Source organism: Saccostrea echinata, unplaced genomic scaffold (genome assembly GCF_033153115.1).
Source record: "Saccostrea echinata isolate AGI-Se365-2 ecotype Australia unplaced genomic scaffold, CSIRO_AGI_Sech_v1 ptg000037l, whole genome shotgun sequence".
Taxonomy (NCBI): domain Eukaryota; kingdom Metazoa; phylum Mollusca; class Bivalvia; order Ostreida; family Ostreidae; genus Saccostrea; species Saccostrea echinata.
The window spans coordinates 1017099-1037845 of NW_026889786.1; the positions used below are offsets into that span (position 1 = coordinate 1017099).

The 20747-nt window shown below is 34.2% G+C and overlaps 1 protein-coding gene across 1 annotated transcript; it reads right to left on the bottom strand.

Moving 5' to 3' along the window:
* Nucleotides 1-1813: 1813 nt before the first annotated feature.
* Nucleotides 1814-15377, bottom strand: LOC133200147 (phosphotriesterase-related protein-like). The gene is made up of 9 exons (XM_061335900.1): nt 15319-15377; nt 14930-14965; nt 13436-13595; nt 10640-10712; nt 10333-10444; nt 9832-9984; nt 8626-8790; nt 6871-7088; nt 1814-2423 (listed from the first exon to the last, which is right to left on the bottom strand). Exons 2-9 carry the CDS (start codon nt 14949-14951, stop codon nt 2286-2288), a joined length of 1041 nt encoding a protein of 346 aa, XP_061191884.1. The 5' UTR covers nt 14952-14965; nt 15319-15377; the 3' UTR covers nt 1814-2285.
* Nucleotides 15378-20747: the final 5370 nt, after the last annotated feature.

Below are 20747 nucleotides of genomic sequence, written 5' to 3' on the forward strand. Positions count from 1 at the left end.
GAAACTGCAGAAGGTCGATCATGACAAGATCATAGGACTGTCCAAAAAAGCTTTTGGACACGTCGTGGTGCTAATTCATCTTTTTAAAGCAAAGATGAATCTTGACTTTGCTTTAGACATTTTGACGTTGTCTTCCGTGCGCTGTACGGCGATACCGAAAGTGTCATAAAATCCCATAAATTTGTTTATTTGAGCATATAACTCTTTGAAATTTGCTATGTATATTGATGAAAAGTGTACTAAAAAGTACGGAAATTTTCAGAAAACATCAATCTAGACTACTTGTCCACGATTTTACCGGACCACCCCCTTATAAGCCACACGCCGAGTTGGATATAGTTTCATAATAACATTATAAATAGGGATTTTGTACTTTCATCTCGTGGACACATGTCATTTTTTTCCTTATGATTATCTCAAAACCAAGTGTGTACGATAATATGTTAATACAGACCGTAATTGAGTACATATATTAAAAAAAAAACTATGAAACTCTCGTACATTCAATAATTAAGGCTGAGATAGATTAGCAGGAAATTCCAGGCTTTAGACATTCAAACGTTTCACATTCTGTATGTTCTCTTGCGACAGAATCTAGTTGAAGGTTTGGTGTCTCTTGGCCAGTCTTGGGCTAGATCAACAAAATTACACACATTTTTTCGGAATAATAATAATTAAAAACAAAATGCTGTCACAAAACTGTAAACCTTAAATTTGCTCCAAAGTTAAAAAAAAATTCCGAAGTCTTCATCTACAGGACACCTCCATTCATTTTCCAAATGAAAGAAATGAACTTGGCCACTGATAAAATATTAAAAGAGTTTGAAGAAGAAGATAGTCTGACAGATGGACGAACCAAGATACCAACAATGTACCCGAACCTTCTTTAGAAAGAGTGGGTATAATAAGACAAAGAATAGTTTGCGTCGAAATAGTAATGTTCTTACAAATAAATTTTATGTTTATCAGGACATATTTCACCCCCCCCCCCCTCCCCCAAACGAAATTCTTTAAATTAAATCAATTTTAAGGGACGAAAAATGTAAATTTGGTTAATTGTCCACAAAGAAACATAAAAATAATCACTTATGCATCAGCAAACCTTTACGTGAATATTAACACAACAGTACTGAAAATTCTGGATAAAAAAACAGCATGAAACTTTTGTTTTTATAAATGGATCACCTTTAGTATTCTGAGTAAATTTTTATACACTGATTTCTGCCATTTTGCCTCTTCAAGGAGGTTTTTAGTTGTGATACACGGCGAAGTTTGAGTATATCTCGGTTTGAAGGACCTTTTTATCTTCTTTGAATAAGAATATTTATAAATAATGTAAATTGCTTTGTTTAAATATCACAAAAACTGTCAAAATAAAAAAAAATAAGGTGACGATAACGAACAGTGATCGATCTAAAAAAAATCTATAAACAAGACAATTCTGTAAAGAGGGCAAAAAAAAAAACACGGGCTTATGGAAATTCCAGAGATGGGATCAGGTGCCTATGAGGAGTAAGCATCCCCTGTTCATCATTACCATAATGCTTCACAGTAGACTCAGCAATTCGTAATATACATCTTATGTGAAATATTATTTTCAAAAATGAAGGGCGAAAAATTAATATTATATTGCAAGCTTAACTATTTATAATTTTGAAATAGATACATACTGGCAATAAGGACAGGATTCTAAGTGAAATTTTATGGCCTTAATGGATCGGTGCTGATCTAATTTCAAAATTAGAAAAAAAAGTGAATTCCCAAAGAACAACATACTATTAGTAATAGTAACTATTAAGACTGAAAAAATACAATGATTACAAATCATTTTATTTCAAACACATCGAAAATTTAGCAACAACATTTTGCATACAAACGGAATTATTGGTATATGTGTACCAACAGAAATGTTAACACTTAATGCAGTCTATATATAAATGATAATACAGATCTGTATCTGTTTATTTCATGTTTGAAAAAGGTGAAGATCACGAGCAGTAATCACTCCCATGAATCACGTTAACAATACGACCCCTAGAAAAGCCAGAGATGGAATCAGATGCCTAGGACGATTAAGCATCCCCTGTTGATCGGTCACGCCCACCGTAATATAAATCCTCTGTACTTATCAGAGCTGAGTAATCCGTAGTCAAGATTGGTATACAGTAATTACAATAGCCTAACAAGAGGCAATCAGTCATGAACAAATCGTATATAACTGCTGCCATTCTCATAATAAACAAATAGCTTATCAAATTCCTCGGCATTGGTGCATTTGATAAAATCTACATCTTCATTGTAAGCCACTTCTTTGGGTTCTCTTTCAGAATTTTATCCATGTTGGCCTGGGAAATGCCTCTGTTTAACATTTGAGGTACCACGTTGAGAAGGATGTGAGAGTAGCCATGGCCCCCATACTTCATCTGTACAAAAATAATTAATCAAATACAATTCCATGGTGTAGCTTTAAGAATTCAAAAAATAAATTACTGAAACCTGACCTCAAAGTAGATAAAAATTTAAAAAAAAAACTAGATGCCCGTATAAGACAGTAATACCTGCACTCTAAATGTACTCTCCTTTATACTAGTATGTGAGTAACAAGGAAAAAAGTCACAATAAACAGATTTATTTCGTGAATCGTCGTTTTCTGACCACTAATCGACCCCTAAGGTGAAAACCAAAATTCCGAAACCTTATTGAATTCTACGACACACCATCAATCATATTCCAAAAGACGAATTCAGACTACTGTGAAAAATGTAAGAGGAGTTTAGAGAAATAAGTTTATGTAGAAATCGTCACTTTTTCGACCGCCAATCGCCCCCCCCCCCCCCGGGTGAAAATGGAAATTTTGAAACTTCATTCCACATCTACGACACACCAACTATCATACTGCAAAAGATGAATTGGCTACTGGATAAAATATGAGGAGTTTAGGAAACAAGGTTTTTTGTAGAAAAAACGTTGTTTTTCGACCCCATGTGAAACTGAAAATTCCGAACCTTATTGCAGACCTAAAGGACATCACCAGTCATATTCCAAAATATGAATGCCATGGGCTATTGTGAAAAATGTAAGAGGAGTTCAGAAACGAGAATATTGTTAAAAACGTCTTTTGGGGGCCTTTTTTTTTGCCTCAATGTAAAAATGAAAATATGGAAATGTTGCACATGTTCAGGACACCACGAGCCATATGCCAAAGTATACATCTAAATGGGCCACTGCTTAAAATGTAAGAGGAGTTTGAGGAAGAAAATAGAATGACAAATACAATGGACGGACCAGGATAACAATATACCCAAAATTCTTAAGAAAGTGTGGGTATCAAAATGTCATTTGTTCGATCGACCCCCACCCCTCATATGGCCTCTAGGGGGAAAATAAAAATTCCAAACGTTATTGCATATTTACAGGACACCCCCAATCATCTTGCGAAAGATGAAATTGTACTGCATAAAATGAAAGAGTTTTGAAAAGCAGGATTTTGTAACATAAAATTGTGGTTTTTCGGCAACCATTTGGCCTCTAGGTTGAAAATGAAATTTTCGAAAACTTATTGCACATTTGCAGGACGATCGATAATATCTTATTAAATGGCTACTGCATAAAATGTAAAAGGAGTTCTGGGAACCAAGTTTATGAAAAACTAAAAAAAGCCGCCCCCCCATTTTGCCCCCCCCCCCCCAGGATGAACATGAAAATTCTGACCGAAACCTTATTGCGCATCTACAGGACACCAATCATCTTTCAAAAGATGGTGTGGCTATTGCGGAGAATGTAAGAGGAATTCTAGGAACCAGATTTTCGACTCCAATTTGGCCCTCAGAATCTGAAACCTTCACTTCTACAGTGTACCAACTATCATATTCAAAAAGATGAATTGGTTACTGCTTAAGCTGTAAGTTTGAGGAAGAAGAAAATGTGAGACACGGGCGGACGGACCCATTCTCACGTCAGGAGTAATGAGTCAACACGTTGCCGTTGGACCTCTGACAAATTCCATTCGTTTTATTTATCTTGCCTCTCTAATTGAGAAGCACCAATGAAATTGAAGTAGACAGATAATGTAAACAGAAAGGAATCAGTTGACACATATGCATTGTTTATCACCGAAAGGCTTAATGTGATTGGTTGAAAGATAAGAAAAACAATCAAAATTTGTAAATTTCCTGAAAGACTCGCTTCAGTCAGCCCGCAAGATATCGAATGAAATTTGTCAGGGGTCCAACGGCAACGTGTTGACTCGGGACCCCTGACATTTTGATGATGGGAGGGACCAAGATAGCAACAATATGCCCTAATTTTCTTTTCTAGAAAGGTATTACAATTATATCTATATTATTTAACACAGTTAATAGTTTCTAAACACAAAGAACTTCATTTGAAGAACAAGTCTTTTTATACCCCCGCTTGAAAAATGGGGGGGGGGGGAGGTTATATAGTGATGGGGATGTCCGTCCGTACGACCTTTCGTCCGTTTCACTTTGGGGTAGTAATCCCTTAGCCGCAACTCCTCTTACACCATTGAATGCAGTTTAATGAAACTTTCACGAAATCTTTATTACACAGTGGCATTGTGTATCTTTTATTTTACGTTTCGATCAGACAAATATTTTGGGTTTCCCTAAGCAGAACATGGACTTCGCCACTCTTTATTCAAAATCTTGGGTACCCATTTCTCATCTGTAACTTTTCCTAGTATACCACTGCATAAAATTTAATAAGATTTTAGAGAATATTTATTATACTCGCACTTTTTAAAGAAAGTTCTGGTATATTATTGCCACCCTGGTCTGTCTGTACGTCCGTCACACTTTCTTCTTCCTCAAAACTCCTCTTTTATTTTAAGCTGTGAACAATTAATCTTTTTGAATAAGATAGGTTGTTTCCTGTATATGTGCATTACGGTTTTGGAATTTTCACCTTACCCTGGGGTCAAAAACGATGTTTTCCCCCTAAACCCCCTCTTCTGGTTTCCAGAACTCCTCTAACAATTTACGCAATCATCATCTTTTGAAATATAATTGCTGTTTTCCTGTAGATGTGCAATAAAATTTCGGAATTTTCATTTTCACCATGGGAGTCATATGAGGTCGAAAATGACATTTTTCTACAAAAGCCTGGTTCCCAGCACTCATATTACATTTTACGCAGTATCCTAATCATCTTTTAAAAATGATTTCTGGTGTCCTGTAGATGTGCAATAAGATTCCAAAATTTTCATTTTCAATCTTGGGGCCACAGAGAGGTCGAAAAATGACGTTTTTTTCTACAAAAAAAAAACACCCTGGTTCCCAGAACTCCTCTTAATTTTTACGCAGTAGCTAAATTATCTTTTGAAGGGTTATTGGTCTTGTCCTGTAGATGTGCAATAACGTTTCGTAATTTTCTTTTTACCCTGGGGACAAATTGGGGTTGAAAATGATGCACAAAATACTGTTGCTCAATGCAATGTGTCATGTAAGAATATATTTACTTTAAGGGTTGGAATCCAACCATTCTTATACCCGCACTTTCTAAGAAAGTTTGGGTATATTGTTGTTATCCTGGTCTGTTTGTCTGTCACACTTTTTTCTTCCCCAAACTCCTCTTACAATAGTAGTAACCAATTCATCTTTTGGAATTGGAATATTATACTTAGTGTCCTGTAAATATGCAATAAGATTTCGGAATTTTCATTTTCACCTAGGGGTAAGAAAAACGACGTTTTTTAGGAAACCATTCCCATGATTCCTCATACATTTTACCCAGCAGCCAAATTTTCTTTTGGAAGATAATTGGTGGTGTCCTGTAAAAAATTTCCGAGGAGGGGGTACTCGTAATTGAGAAAAATATGGCAGGAAACGAAATATATACACTTATAAGTTTGAATACACGTAATTCATTTTAGAAAAAAAATGTCATTTCAATGTCTAAAATTTTAATTTCATAAAATTGTCATGCATTGAAAAAAAATTCATTTTCTGGTTGGACAAAAAATTCATCAAGTTCCAATATTGGGCCGATTTCTTCTTCTTTTTTGTATACAGAAAAGCATTCTTTCCGAAACTCCTTTTTTTAAAATCAAAATTTATAAGCTTAATTTGATACATATGTACATATTTCATGTAAATTAAAGAATAACTATTGTGGCTTCTTGGCTACCCAAGTACAAAGGAGCTAGCTTACATTTAGAGGCAAACACTTACGTGTGGGTATTATACTGTCTAATGACAGAATCTAGTTACATAGTGCCATTTTGACTTCCTACTTTATGTTTGGTCGGGCATATATTTGGGGTTTCCCAAATTGCCATTATTATTGATAAAGGGGGTACCCATTTTGATAATGCAAGTCCTCCTAAACCCCAACCCAGACTAGAGGTTCTGTGAGCAATGAGCTCACAAAATGACATTCAACTCCCATATGAGTATACATGTAATGACAAAGTGTATTTCTTGGCAGTATCTAAATCGTAAATTCTGTTAAAGTTCCATTGAATTTCATACAGGGGTTTAGGAAGAGCTGCATTACCAAAATGGGTACCCCATTTATCAAGTATAATGGCTAGGTCATTTTTTTGCTACGGGAAACAATAAATATCTGTCCAACCAAAACGTAAAATAGGAGGTTTACAATAATACTATTTATTTAATAAAGATTCTGAAAGTCTCATTATATTTAATTCGGTGGTATAGGAGGAGTTGCGGATAAAAGATGGGTACCCTAATACATGTACTACAGACATTATGGTTATAATGCAATTGAAGCAAATTAAATTGTTATTTATGGAAGAGTTGGTAGATCTTTTAAAGAATACTAGTACATGTTGGACCTGTTTGGTTAGACATTTTATAGTTTTCAAATCTGCTAGAATACAAATCTTACCAGTCTGTGTTTGGTATGTACGTCGTGAGCAATAACTATTTTGTCCTCAAATCCTTGATCTATCAGGAACTGGATGTTCTGAATTCTCTGAGCATCACTTGGCATGTCCACATTCAAATTGCAGGAATATATGGAAGTCTCAATGCCAAACATATCATACTCACAGTAACTCCCTAGTGCTGCAAATTCTGCCAACTCACTTTTGTCGAAAATGGTTCCTAAAATAAAATGGTATCTCATAATTGTAAGAAAGAATGGTTTGACTTAACTTTGGATTCTGTAAGAGAAAAAAAATCAGCTTCTGAAATTGAGGTTTGAATAATAACAATGCCAAGTTCAATGAAAAAACATTGATGTTATTTAATAACATGTATCTAGGCTGCCATACCAAACTATCCAAGCTGCCCCATAACAGAGTACTAACTACTTGTGGCTGCCCTATTACTATTATCCAGGCTGCCCTATTTCTTAATAAAAACTAGGCTGTCCTTTAACTGAGTACTATCTAAGCTACATTGCCCTGTACTAATTACTCTACCCTGTCAAATAATTGATTACTACCGGTAATTATTTAGGCTATCTAGGCTGCCCAATTACTGAGTATTTACTACTTGTATATAGACTGCCCTATCTCTATGCACTAAATATCTATGGTATCCGTCACTGCATAATAACTAACTGAGCTTTCTTATTACCGAGTACTAACTAATCCATGCAGTCTGTAACAGAGTACTGACTATCCAGGCCACCTGACCACTAAGTTCTAAAAATTTATTGTATCCTACCACTTAATATTAAATATCCACCCTGGTCTATCACTGAAAACAATATAGGTTACCCTATTCTTATCTACTAACTATCAAGGCTATTCTGTTAAAAATAGGCTATTCTGTTGCAGGGTACAAATTATCTAGGCTATTATTTTACAGAGTACTAAACATCTAGACTATTCTGTTACGGAGCACTAACTTTTTAGGCTATTCTGTTACAGAGTACTATCTAGGCTATTCTGTTACAGAGCACAGTAAAACATGCTTATAGCAAACACACATAATGAATTGACGCTTACAGCAAAGTGATTTTCACTCCCTGTGGCTTTAAATATATTGTGAACTTAACGGATGTAAGGATTTACATTTAAAACAGAGTGAAATCGTCCGTTCCTGGTATTACGTTATGAACATGTTTTACTGTACTAACTATCTAGGTTATTATGTTACAGAGTACTTACTATCTAGGTAGTTATATTACAGAGTACTAACTATCTAGGTCATTATATTACAGAGTACTAACTACCTATACTATTATGTTACAGAGTACTAAATATCTATGTTATTATATTACAGAGTAGTAACTATGGCTATTATATTACAGAGTACTAAATATCTATGTTATTATATCACAGAGTACTAACTATCTAGGCTATTATATTACAGAGTACCAACTATCTAGGTCATTATATTACAGAGTACTAACTACCTATACTATTATGTTACAGAGTACTAAATATCTATGTTATTATATCATAGAGTACTAACTATCTAGGCTATTATATTACAGAGTAGTAACTATCTAGGCTATTATATTGCTGTGTACTAACTAATCAGATTATTATATTACAGAGTACTTACTATCTAGACTATTATATTGCAGAGTACTTACTATCTAGGCTATTATATTACAGAGTTCTAACTATCTAGGCTATTATATTATAGAGTACTAACTATCTAGGCTATTATATTACAGAGTACTTACTATCTAGATGAGACATGACCAGTTTGTTGACATCTCCTCCAGCCTCTTGGTAAACTCGGATAATTTCAAATGGAGCCTTTGAATCCCTTCCTGGATGAATATTGACTGGACATCCTAACTCACTCTGAACATTCGCAGCTGCCTGTATGGATATCCTTTCACTCTCTGAAGAATAAAACCAAGATGTGTTTTTAAAACTCCTATGTCACAATATTGCAGTTTGTGACCAAGGATAAAGGTTTTTGTTCTTCAAAAAGTAGGTCTAACTACAAGTTCAAGGTTAAGAGGACAAATATCTTGGTGCCTAAAGGAAGGTTTTGTCACAAGGAGTATACAAGTGAAATATGAAAGTCCTGGCACCATCTTTTAAAAGTCATGGCCAAGGTTAAAGTTTGGTAAAATTTTGCAAAGTAGGTCAAACTCCAAGGTCAAAAGGACAAATATATTGGTACCCAAAGAAAGTTTTTGTCACATGTGAAATATGAAAGCCCTAGTGCCAACAGTTCAAACTTGTGGCCAAGGTTAAAGTTTGGTAAAATTTTGCAAAGTAGGTCAAACTCTAACGTCAAAAGGACAAATATATTGGTACCAAGACAAAAGTATTGTAACAAGGAATATGCTTGTGAAAAATGAAAGATCTAGCATCAACTGTTTAAAAGTTATGGGCAAGGTTAAAGTTTTTTATGAAAAAGCATACAGATAGACGGACGACCTAAAACTATATACCCCTGAAACTTGGATTAAAGGGGCATAAGAACTGTCAGTAAAAAGCTTAGATTTTCAACCAGTCTCTCCAATTCAATTGTTTTCCTTAAGTTCTTTGCCTACAACTGGCTACGATTTTCATTTCTTCGGCAGAGGATGCTCATTCCTCCATGGCACCTGATTCCACCTCTGATGTTTGGAGGTCCGTGTTTGCTCTGCTCCAAAATTTGTATTGTTTAATGGACTTTTGAGCTTGAATACTGTTCGTTATCTCCATATATTTCATTTATTTCTTCGGAATAACCTATCATATTCATTTTTCAAAGATAATATTATTCTTCCATGAAAATTTTGTTTTAAAAAGGATAATGGAAATGCAGTTAACACATAACACACAACATTATATGCGTTGTTAACACACAACACACTAGTATTCTAACTTCACAACATTCTACTTCAGATGGAAGATAACGAGGAATAAACTCTTTTTGTACAACTTACTGCCAAGTGGCCAGCTACATCCGATTTCTCCGATGATCCCACATTTGATATCCCCACCATCTGCTCCGTGAAGAAGATCTGTCTTCATAGCTTCATCCATCTCTTCTGACGTCATCTTTAATGTTTCAGGTCGTGATGACTCCACATAAAAACCTGATAAAAATTCGTTTAGAGATTGTCCATATGACTTGGTTTCTTTTAAATATGGTGAAATAGTTTCAATTGAGTAAAATTTATGAAGGTTTCCATAACTAAACTCTGGGAAGACAACCTATTGGAAATTTTATGATAGTTGCCTCTCTTATCAGAGTGTGGGCCCCCTTAATTCAAAGATGATTATATTGCGATCTTTGATCATGTTTGTCACCGACAATAAAGGTAGAGACGTTAGGAAAATCTTAGAATTATTATTATTAAATCAGGAATTCCCTTAATACAGTGGATAGGAAACTTAAGGCAGATTTGACTGTATTCTAAACTGGTCAGAATATTACTCAGTACCTGTTCCTGCAACTACATTCACCCCCGTTTCCTTTGCAATATTCTTATAAAATTTAATATCTCGTTGGATTCCAAATGTGGTGTTTTCAACAACAGTGCCTCCTCCATTCTTCTACAAAATAAAAACATTCGACATGTACAAGGATCAAAACTCCGTAAACATTGATCTTGTAAGACAATAACGTGTATGTATAAAGCTGTCGCTTGCATTTGCAAATAAAACTTTAAGTGTTTTATGAAACCATGTAAGCATACATTGTAATTTATGCTTTGAAATATAATTAAGAGTTATCTATAATTATCAAACCTTGTAAAAATCCATTTCCTCAACAACAGCAGCATTTTCTGTTTGTAAACTCAAGTTTTGCAAGTTTGAGTACCTAAATTTAATAGAAAATTAACATAAATTAGCGATAGTTGTTTTTAAAAATCCAGATAAATTTGACAAAATGTTTTTTTTTCCCAAGTAGTACGTCTCGTAGGTTAAATATTGAGGCGCTGGCGATTCTGTTCACTCTCTTCAAGCCTACACTATTTAGAAAAACACTTTATTACATTTTCAACAGTGAAATACTGTGATTTATTAATTGAATAAAAGTGATATTCTCTCACAGTGTGAATGGATACCAAAAGTGATATTCTCTCACAGTGTGAAAGGATATCAAAGTAAGTAAAAAATTATTTCTGGCCTGTCATAAGATAGAGATAGTGACTAAGCATCTTGATAGAGTTGAAACTACAAATTTCTTCCAAAATATGTTGCTAAAATCCATGCTATGTAATGTTTTCAATCACACAACTTCTAAGCTATGACGTTTCAACCGCTCAACTATGACGTCAAGCCTATGACACTGTGTTATGAAAAGACAGAGGCAAAGGGAAAATCAAAGAAAATGTAATAAACAGAAAATTCAATGTTTTGTAGATGAATATGGAATTTATTTCACTCGTGAGACAGGATTTTTTGATATTTTCACTCGTGCTTCGCACTCGTGAAAATATCAAAAAATCCTGTCCCACGAGTGAAATAAATTCCATATTCATCTACAAAACATTGAATATCCTCTATATAACCCATATTTTCTGCTGTTTGAAATTTTTCCTATTTGACCCCTGAAAGGTAGCAAATTACTTTCTGTGTTTTTAATTTCTGCGGTTGCAGTATACCGCAAAAAATAATTTACGGGAAAGGACTACCAGACATTTAGAATTTCGCAGAACAATGCATTGATTTACGTATTTTTAGATTCAAGGCATATTGACCTTGTTCATGGCGCATTAGAACTGAATCTTTTAGTTAGTGTCGTTAATGTTATTCTTATCACTTTTATTTCATATCTCAGTTAAAGCGTTACTTTTTTTTTTTAATAATGTACAGTAAGCTCTAAGAAGTTTTGAAATAACATTAAATGATACGCCACTTATCGAGATGATACAGTTAGAGAATATCTGAATTTTAGGGATGTCAACGAATATTCGAACATTCGAATATTCATTCGATGAATTGATATTCGAATATAAATCTAAGATTCGAATATTCGGTGTTTTTCAGATTTCATAAAAAGAAGTACTGTGATTTAAATTTTTTTATTAGAACAGTGCTGGAATTCTTCCTGTTTAATTTATTAGCGATCAATGTCGATCTATACTTTCTTATCTTATATAGATCTACTAAATTATTTTGTTTTGAATAAGGTGTTAAATTATACAATAATCTTTATGTATTATACAAAAGGTACTTTCATAGTTTTTATTAGTTAAATACGATCGGATCTAGAATCGAGGACAACAAGATTAAAACCTTCTTAGAATGTGTAAAAGACGTGAAGAGTTATACTTATCAAAACAAATTTAATTGATCATTGAATGAATGTCCGATAGAATTAGTCTGTAATTAATATTTTAAAGGGCTAAATGTCAGTATAAATGTGTAAATTACTTGATTATCTGGGGTTGTACATAAACCTGAATTTTATATTTATCATCGGGAAATAAGTTAATTACGTAGGAAAATTGTCTATGGAAATCTTTGTTTATATTTTAAAAACATTGTATCAAAGATAATAATCATATCTTTTATTAGGCTGATAATTGCAATTAATTACACGTATTGAAATCTAAACAGTATACGACTATTTTGCCTTTGGTAGGACGACTGGTTTCTCAGTTGGAACTACTATAAATACACACGTATCATTTGCTAAAATTATACTTTTTCTACATTTAAATCAATTATTTATTTAAAACATTGACAAATATCAAATGGAAGCCCTTATTGTACAACTACAAAAGTCTTCATACATTTTTACAACTACTTAAGTCTTTATACATTTTTACTTCCAATATAAGATTACCTACTATGAACTATGAAACCAGAATTTATATATTTTATCGAATATTCGAATATATTCGAATACTTTCATCGAATATTCGAATATGAAAAATGGACAAAATTGACATCCCTACTGAATTTATATTTAAAGAATATTTTGCGATTGTATAATTTCTGCGGATTTGTCCTATCCACAAAATGGACAATTATTTCAATAATCAAAAGACCTTTAAATCATAAGGCTAAAATCATAATATAGTGATTAAGCTTCTTTTGTCCACGTTTCGTTGCATGTTTTAAATGCAGGAAGATGGTAAAACTATTTGTAAATATTTAACAGACCCGTAGAAAGCGGGGAGGGGGAGTTTTTTTTCGGGAAGTTGCCCCCCCTACTTAGGTCATAATGAAATCAAACTTAATTGAAAATGTTAATCTTCCTCCTCACAACGTCAGGGATACGAGTGCACTCGTGGCCGCCCGGACTCACGACCCCTGACGTTGTGGGGCTGGCTGATCATAGAACCTCTCAGTTAAAGGCAATTTAACCTTGAAAAGAACAAAGTTCTGAAGAAGAGGCCAAAGATTTCAAATTAATATAAAGACTGATATAACGGTTTTTGTTCAAAAAAAAGAATTAAAAAAAAAGAAAAAGAAAGATAGAAATGGAACTTAAATTTGACTCAGGTCATTTGAAATAAGATTTAATGCCCTAGGTTTTTTTATATAGATAATGCTTAGGTGATATGTTAAACTAAAATACGGAATACTTACGGATACTGTCGGATATACCACAATGTATCCAGAGCCACGGGTGCCTCTTCAAGATACTTAAATTTGGGGTTAATTGGCAGTTGCAGTGGCAAAAAATTTATAGATAAATGTTCATGGGTCAAAGTAATTCCTAGAGTGTCCGGATCTACTGGACCAAGCACTGTTGGATAAATAAGTTGACAACTTCAATAAAAAATGTAATACTATACGGCGATCACCCTTCCTTGATTTTTACAACAGAATAACGTCATGATAAATTATATCTCTTATTCTCTACTACATGTAAGTTCAAATTGTACGGTTTTATGAAATATATTTCAATGATAACAACACCCCACAATACAATCTAATTCAACGATAGCTGCAGATCTGTAGCTTGCTGGTCTGAAAAAAAAATTGGGATGGACGACCAGAGAGCTACAGTGCCACCCATAGGAAAAAGTGTATGTTACGCACAAAAAATTGCTTTTGTACTTTTGAAAAAGAAATTAAAATTGGTCATAACTTTTGAATGCTTGGTGCTAAGGCTTTCATACATCAAATGTGTATTCCTTGTGACAAGACCTTCCCTTGGGTATGAATATTTTTTTTTACCTTGACATTTGAGTTTGACCTACTTTTGAAATCATTTATCCTTGGCCAAAAGTTTTGAATGGGTAGAGCTAGGTCTTTCATATTTCGCATGTTTATTCATATGTGACAAGACCTTTATTTGAGTACCAACAATTTAGACCTTGACGTTTGACCTGTTTTGAAAACTTTTAACCTTGACCATAACTTTTGAACGGTTGGTGATATGGCTGTCATGTATCACAGGTGCATTCTTTGTGACAAGGCCTTTTCTTAAGAACCAGTATTTTTTTTTTATTTCATAACATTAACCTTGGAGTATTGCCTGTTTTTGAAAAACTTTAATCTGAATGGTTGCTGCAAGGGTTTTCATATTTCTCAAGTGTATTCCTTGTGACGAGACCTTTCTTTGAGTATACCAACATTTTTGTTCCCTTGACTTTGACCTTGAGAGTTTGACTTGCATTTGAGAAACTTTAACCTTTGCCCTTAGGTGCCATACGGGGCACCAGTGTTTCACCAACACAACTTGTTCTTCCTGGCCTTTAATAGGTATTGCGCCTTTGATATTTGTTAAAAAAATTGATAGAGCAAATTTCTTCATCAGACGGGAAGAAGGTATATATTTAGATTAGTCGTATTATCAAATTGATCAGTGTTACTAGTAGTAGGCCTATCTTTTCAAACATAAAATAAAACAAAATAAAAATGCAATCAGCAAGGAAAAATTGATTCAATTTTTTATTCCTTCGTTACTCATAGTCACATTAAATCTTAGATGTAACAACCCCCTCCCCCCACATACACACATACAAAAGCGGGTAGTAAACATCAAGAGCTGAAACAAACAACATGTTGACACGACACATGCTGAAAAGACAATAGTTCAGCCACATTGTAAATAGTGAATGCTCGTTATTTTACCAGTCTGTACTTTTTCTGTCATTTCTATAAAAAATTCTGAAAAAAAGAGAAAAAAATATTTGAAAGACAAAGTAGAACATCAACTGGAAAATATAATCTATACACATCCTTTTGTTCAAAATTTTGCATGAAATGTCAGTTTTAGAAGAATTTGTCATCAATAGTTACGATAGCAAAAGGTACGTATTCATTACTTTCAGATTTGAACTTGTCTTCAACCAAGTCTGTGGTGGAACAGTAATTGGTGGATAAAAAAAATCATAACATGTACATGTGTAACTGCTTACATCGTGACCTAATTACATGCATATATGTTATTAGTAAATAAGCCTCTGACCATCAGCAGATATACACGGAAACCAACTTCTATTTATAAATGATGTACTTGCCTTTTACAGCTGGTGACAAATCCAAATATATCTATCTAATATTACGTCTGTTCAGATGAAAACAACACCCTCCACGCTAATTATATGCATGCCTCACTTTCGGCAAAGCAGAAAGAAAAATAGTATATTCTATTCTTTATTTTTAACTACATATGATGTATGGGGGTTTTATTAGACATGTATGCAAGACGGGAATTCTTAGTTACAAGAACTCTAGGCCACGAAAAAGTTGGTTCCATTAGAAATACATATGCGACTATGAAATAACTAAAAGCTCAAATTTCCTATAGGTAATTATGAAAAACATTTATTGAATTCCACACATTGTGTGGCAACAGTCGAAAAGGACAATGTGCTGAAACAAGTCAAAAAAATCGTGCGAAGGGCATTTTCATGGAATTGCGGAAGGTGTGAATGGTCATTTTAGCGGGAAATTTATATGACATTTTAGCGGAAGAAAAATCAGTTAGCTGCAAACATTCAGTGGACATTTTATCTGAATTTTTTTCAAAGGTAAATTTAGTTATCTTTAATGTCAGTAAATAATTACTACTGCTAATTCATTATATATACATGTTCTACTTTCTTAACTCTAATGGTACAGGTAAAAACTATCCACTCGAATCAAATTCAACTCGTGCTCGTACAAGTAAGAAATAATCATCATTTGTAATTAGAAAACTGAAGTGTATGAAAGTGGCAGAGGGTATAGAATACAAATACAGAGCCAATATTGAGATGTAAATTGTCTAAATATTTCGTGTTGATATTTTAGAAGTGCTGGTGCTTAAGTAATTTATTGTATTTTAATGAAAATTATCCTGTTCTAAATCCTTCTTTCTCCTCCTCGTTGGTGACCAAGGCAGGCACTTAGCATCGCGGGGGGGGGGGGGGCTGCCCCTCCCCCCGCCCACTTTTTTTCCCAAACATTACATTTACTATTGAAAATGTTCGTTGACAGGGCGGTTTTTAGACTATTTCTTTTTTTTTAGTTGTCAAGTTTTTTAAGGTAAGTTGAATTTTTTTCTCTGCCCCCCCCCCTTTCAAAAACGATGCTACGTCCCTGCCAGGGTGCAAGAGACAGTCTAACTAATAGAAGATGTATAAATACACTTCATTTTACTATCTGCTAAAATGTCCACATTCTCTATTTTAATTTCAGCTATAATGTCCCATAAATCTTTCGCTATAACGTCCACAAACTTTCCGCCAAAACTTCCAATTTGTCCTGCTAAAACGTCCCGTCAATTCGCTAAAATGTTCAACGCCGAAAAAATCAACTGGAAAAGGTCGTCGTTTACCACGGGATGTAAGAGTGACATTTCTGTTAATTCTGCTCTAGACTACTCAGTCGCTCCAGGGTGAAGCGTCGACTTGAAGTTCTAACACTGTTTCTGTGGGTGGAAGTAGCCAAATGGTTTGTGGAGACATTGATCACTGTACAAGGATTTTCTTGGTGACCATGCCAGACGGGATTCAATACAGGGACCAAGTGTATCGCCCTTCATCCAAAACAGTGGACAAAAAACAACGTTGCAACAAAAAAAACTGAAGATCCCATGTTGTATGTTGTTTTTAACTTCCTTAATCATGATAATTTGACAATGCTCAGTATGAGAATGTAATTACCTTTAGGTCAATGCCTTATGGAAATAAAATTTAAAGTTTGGATTAATTTCTACGATGGATTTTAGAATTATTTTCATAACTATTTCTTTTTCAAGTGACCACAATTTCATAAAACAGAACTTATTAGAGTTTGAATCTATTCCAATGAATAATATATGGTGGAATTATTGCCCGCAAAAATTAATTTAAACCTGGCATATTTTTTGTTAGAGGGATTAAAATCACAACAATTCTTTTTAAAAAAGCAACAATTCCATTAACAGATTAAAGAAATAATTATGTAAATTTTAGTTGCTCCCTCTAAATATGATTAAAGAATTGTTGCGTGCGTTAATTGAATTAATTATTTCGCATATTAGTTGAATTATTGTGTGCATCAATTCAATTGTTGATATCATTATTTGATTTAATGAAGAGAGCAGCAATTCAGTTGTTGCACAGTTCAATACGTGAACTGAATGCGCACAATAATTCAGAATTGAATATATCGTGAATTATTTGAACACAGGTACTCGTGGACATGATTGTCCCTACCCCCACCTCCCGCGCCCCTTTCATTAAAAAAAAAATCTGAATTATTTTATTTAATTTTCTACAGGATCACAGGTACTTGAGTCTTGGTTTACAAATATGTATCATTATATACTAATTAACATGATTAATAAACCAAGACCCAAGTACTTGTGATCAGGATATATAATATCTGTAAATACGCACGTACTGACTACTAGGAACGACTACTCCGGGTAGTTCTCGGAACTCCTTTGATGTTATGAGAAAAAGAAAGTACAAACTCCATTCGGAGCTGTCAATTTAGCGCTGACTACCCACAAGATGTAGGTAGGTAGCAGGGTAGTATAACTTACATGTATTCATGTATATCACAAACTTTCAGTAGGTCTCTGAAATAATTTGTACAAGTTTCATACAGTAAAACTTTAATAGATTCCTCAATATTCATTGTTGTCACTTGTAATGCCTGTGACATAGAAGTATCAGGGTTCGACACTAACTTTTTTACCTTGGTGGACCGCAGGTCTACTAGTCAAAAAATGTTGGTGGACCTTCTGAAATTCTGGTGGACCTTTATAAATGTTTGAATTTATGAATGAATTCATTACACAAGGCTTGAAACCAACTTATGTACCCAGTCTCGTCAGATTAACAAAGTATAAGTTTAACCAGTCAACAGAAACAAATCAATTAGTCAGGAGTTTTAAGCAATATTGTGAAACATATTTTCAATATTTAAAAAAAAAAAGAACACAATCTACATCTTCAAACAATTTGTTATTTTAATATCATTTTTTTACAATGGTAAAAACCTGCATTTATTTAGCTTCCAATGGTAGATACAATTTATAATCCCAATAATTGAGTTGTTCATATAAACAAATGAATTTTTCATGTATCTATGGCTAGAATACATTTTACTACGATGCAATACTGACAAAAGTATATTTATTTATTTATTTATTTTAATTATTATTTAATCAAATAAACTGCGATCATATGATTCTTTTATGTGATATAATGTAATAGCAGAAAAAAACAGGAACTGCATGAAATATAAATCACACCTGTTTGAGGACAATGCATAAATGCAGCTGTCAATCAATTCTCATTATCTCCAAACCTGGCCATCAGAGTGCGTTCAGGCGTGAAGTGATTTCCTGTTACCCAGTGTATATTTTCACACCTTTCTGTGCATTAAACAAACAAAGGACAGACTGACCAATTTGGCTCGAATTTTACATGCTTCTTTTTCAAGGTCCGTGTTGAATGTTCTTGCAGTCAATGTTATTGATACTGTAGTCATCAATATTACATGTAAAATATATATTTAGTCGCTAGGTTCCCCTGATTACCTAAAATAAATTATACCCTATTTATTTCTTGTAAAATATAAGTATGGATGAATTAATCGTTGATTTACGGATGTCGATTTATAGAAAAAGTGGAATTACCATTTTTTTAATATGGTGTTTAATTTTTAAGTGGACCAATGGTCTACCTAGTCCAGAACATTTGGTGGACCTTCCAATTTTTTGGTGGACTCGGGCCGCCGGTCCACCGTTAGTGTCGAACCCTGAGTATTCTTCATTTCTTAATTGTTGAGTGTCATGTTTTCAAATTTTATCAATAAGAAAGTTTCTGGGAGAGGGCTTTCAATCAGGGACCTATATACTACTAGTATATAGGTCCCTGCTTTCAATCAAAGTACTTTAGACATAGAAATGAAACATTCAGGTTGAAGCTCCATTTAAATATGAGAAAAGGACGAACATCAATAATCAGTGATAATCTCAGCGAGATTTGTTGAGACTAAAAAATTTTGTACTAACGTCTCTTCGGAGGAGACACATCAGTAGTACATTAAATCCATGAACTTTAAAGTATAATCTTGGTAATTAAATTTTAAATGTGGAGTACTTGACTTGGTGGTCACGTAGGCGTTCAGACACTAACCCAGAGGTTGCTGGTAAATTCAAGCCCCGCTGTGGGCACTTGATGTTGTGTCCTGGACAAGGCACTTTATCTGCATTGTCTCAGTCCACCCAGCTGAAATGGGTACCCACTTATGATAGAAATGATCCTGAGTTGTACTGGTGTCCCATCCAGGGGGATTCGATGACTCCCATCCACTTAGCACCACAGAAACTGGGTATAAGCTCTGGCCTATTAAGCCTCATGGCTCGGAGAAGGATTGAACTTTTTAAAATAAATTTTTAATTTCAAAAGCAAAAAGGCCTCAGCTTACTTAACGGCGGGCTTCAAATGTAAAAAATATTGAATTTGAATTAATTAATGGTGTTGCCAATGGTAATTGATATAAAAGTAAATTTGTTTGTTTCTTTTTTTTCTTTTTTGTCAAAACACTTGTAGAGGGAAAGTACAGAATATGGCTCCAATAAAACAATGCAAGATAAATGACTATAGTGATTAGTGAACACGCTTAGAGTGAATTCACATTTACAGCGAAGTGATTTTCATTCCCCATGGTTTTAAAACATATTGTGAACTAAATGGTTATAACCGACTACATTTATAACAAATCAAAATTCTTCGTCCCTGGCACTTCGCTATAAGCATGTCTTACCATATAGGTAATAGTAGGAAGGCAACATATTGCATTAATACTCATTTTAGTCATGACATTTTCCTGAAACAATAAAAATCTACTGAAAAATTGCACAAGGGGAATTAAGATATACATGTTCATCAGAAAGTTTTGTCAATAAGAGTAACTTTAAAATTTCATAAACCAATGCACTTGATGATACTGCAATATTTTTCCTTCTATTGATGTATTCCACTACTTTTCATTTCCATGATACACAGGTGTTAAAGGAATGGGACAGACCAAAATTTTTATCAGAGACTATATGAAATTGTTTTGCCAAGCTCAACAGATCTAAATATTGTAAGAAACTTTAATATATGAAGCAGGTGTGGATCCAGGAATTGAAGTTGGGGGGGGGGGGGGGGGCAAAAAGTAGGCAGGGGTTCTGGGAGCCGCCTTGAGGCCCCTAGTGCCAGGGTCCAGGGCCAAGCCCTGGTGGGGGCCCAGGGGGCAAATGAGGTCTACTGAGCAGACATTTTTACATTTTCTCAACAAAACTGTGATTTACGCTAACTTTGACAATTTTAGGGGGGGGGGGGGACATCGGGTGTGGCCCCCCCCTTAAATCTGCCACTGTGAAGTACACTGCTAAATGAGAGTTGTATGTAGTTTGATTTTCTCCTAATTTGATGTTTTTAATGCATTAATTGTCTTATTAAGCACCCACTGGTTTATT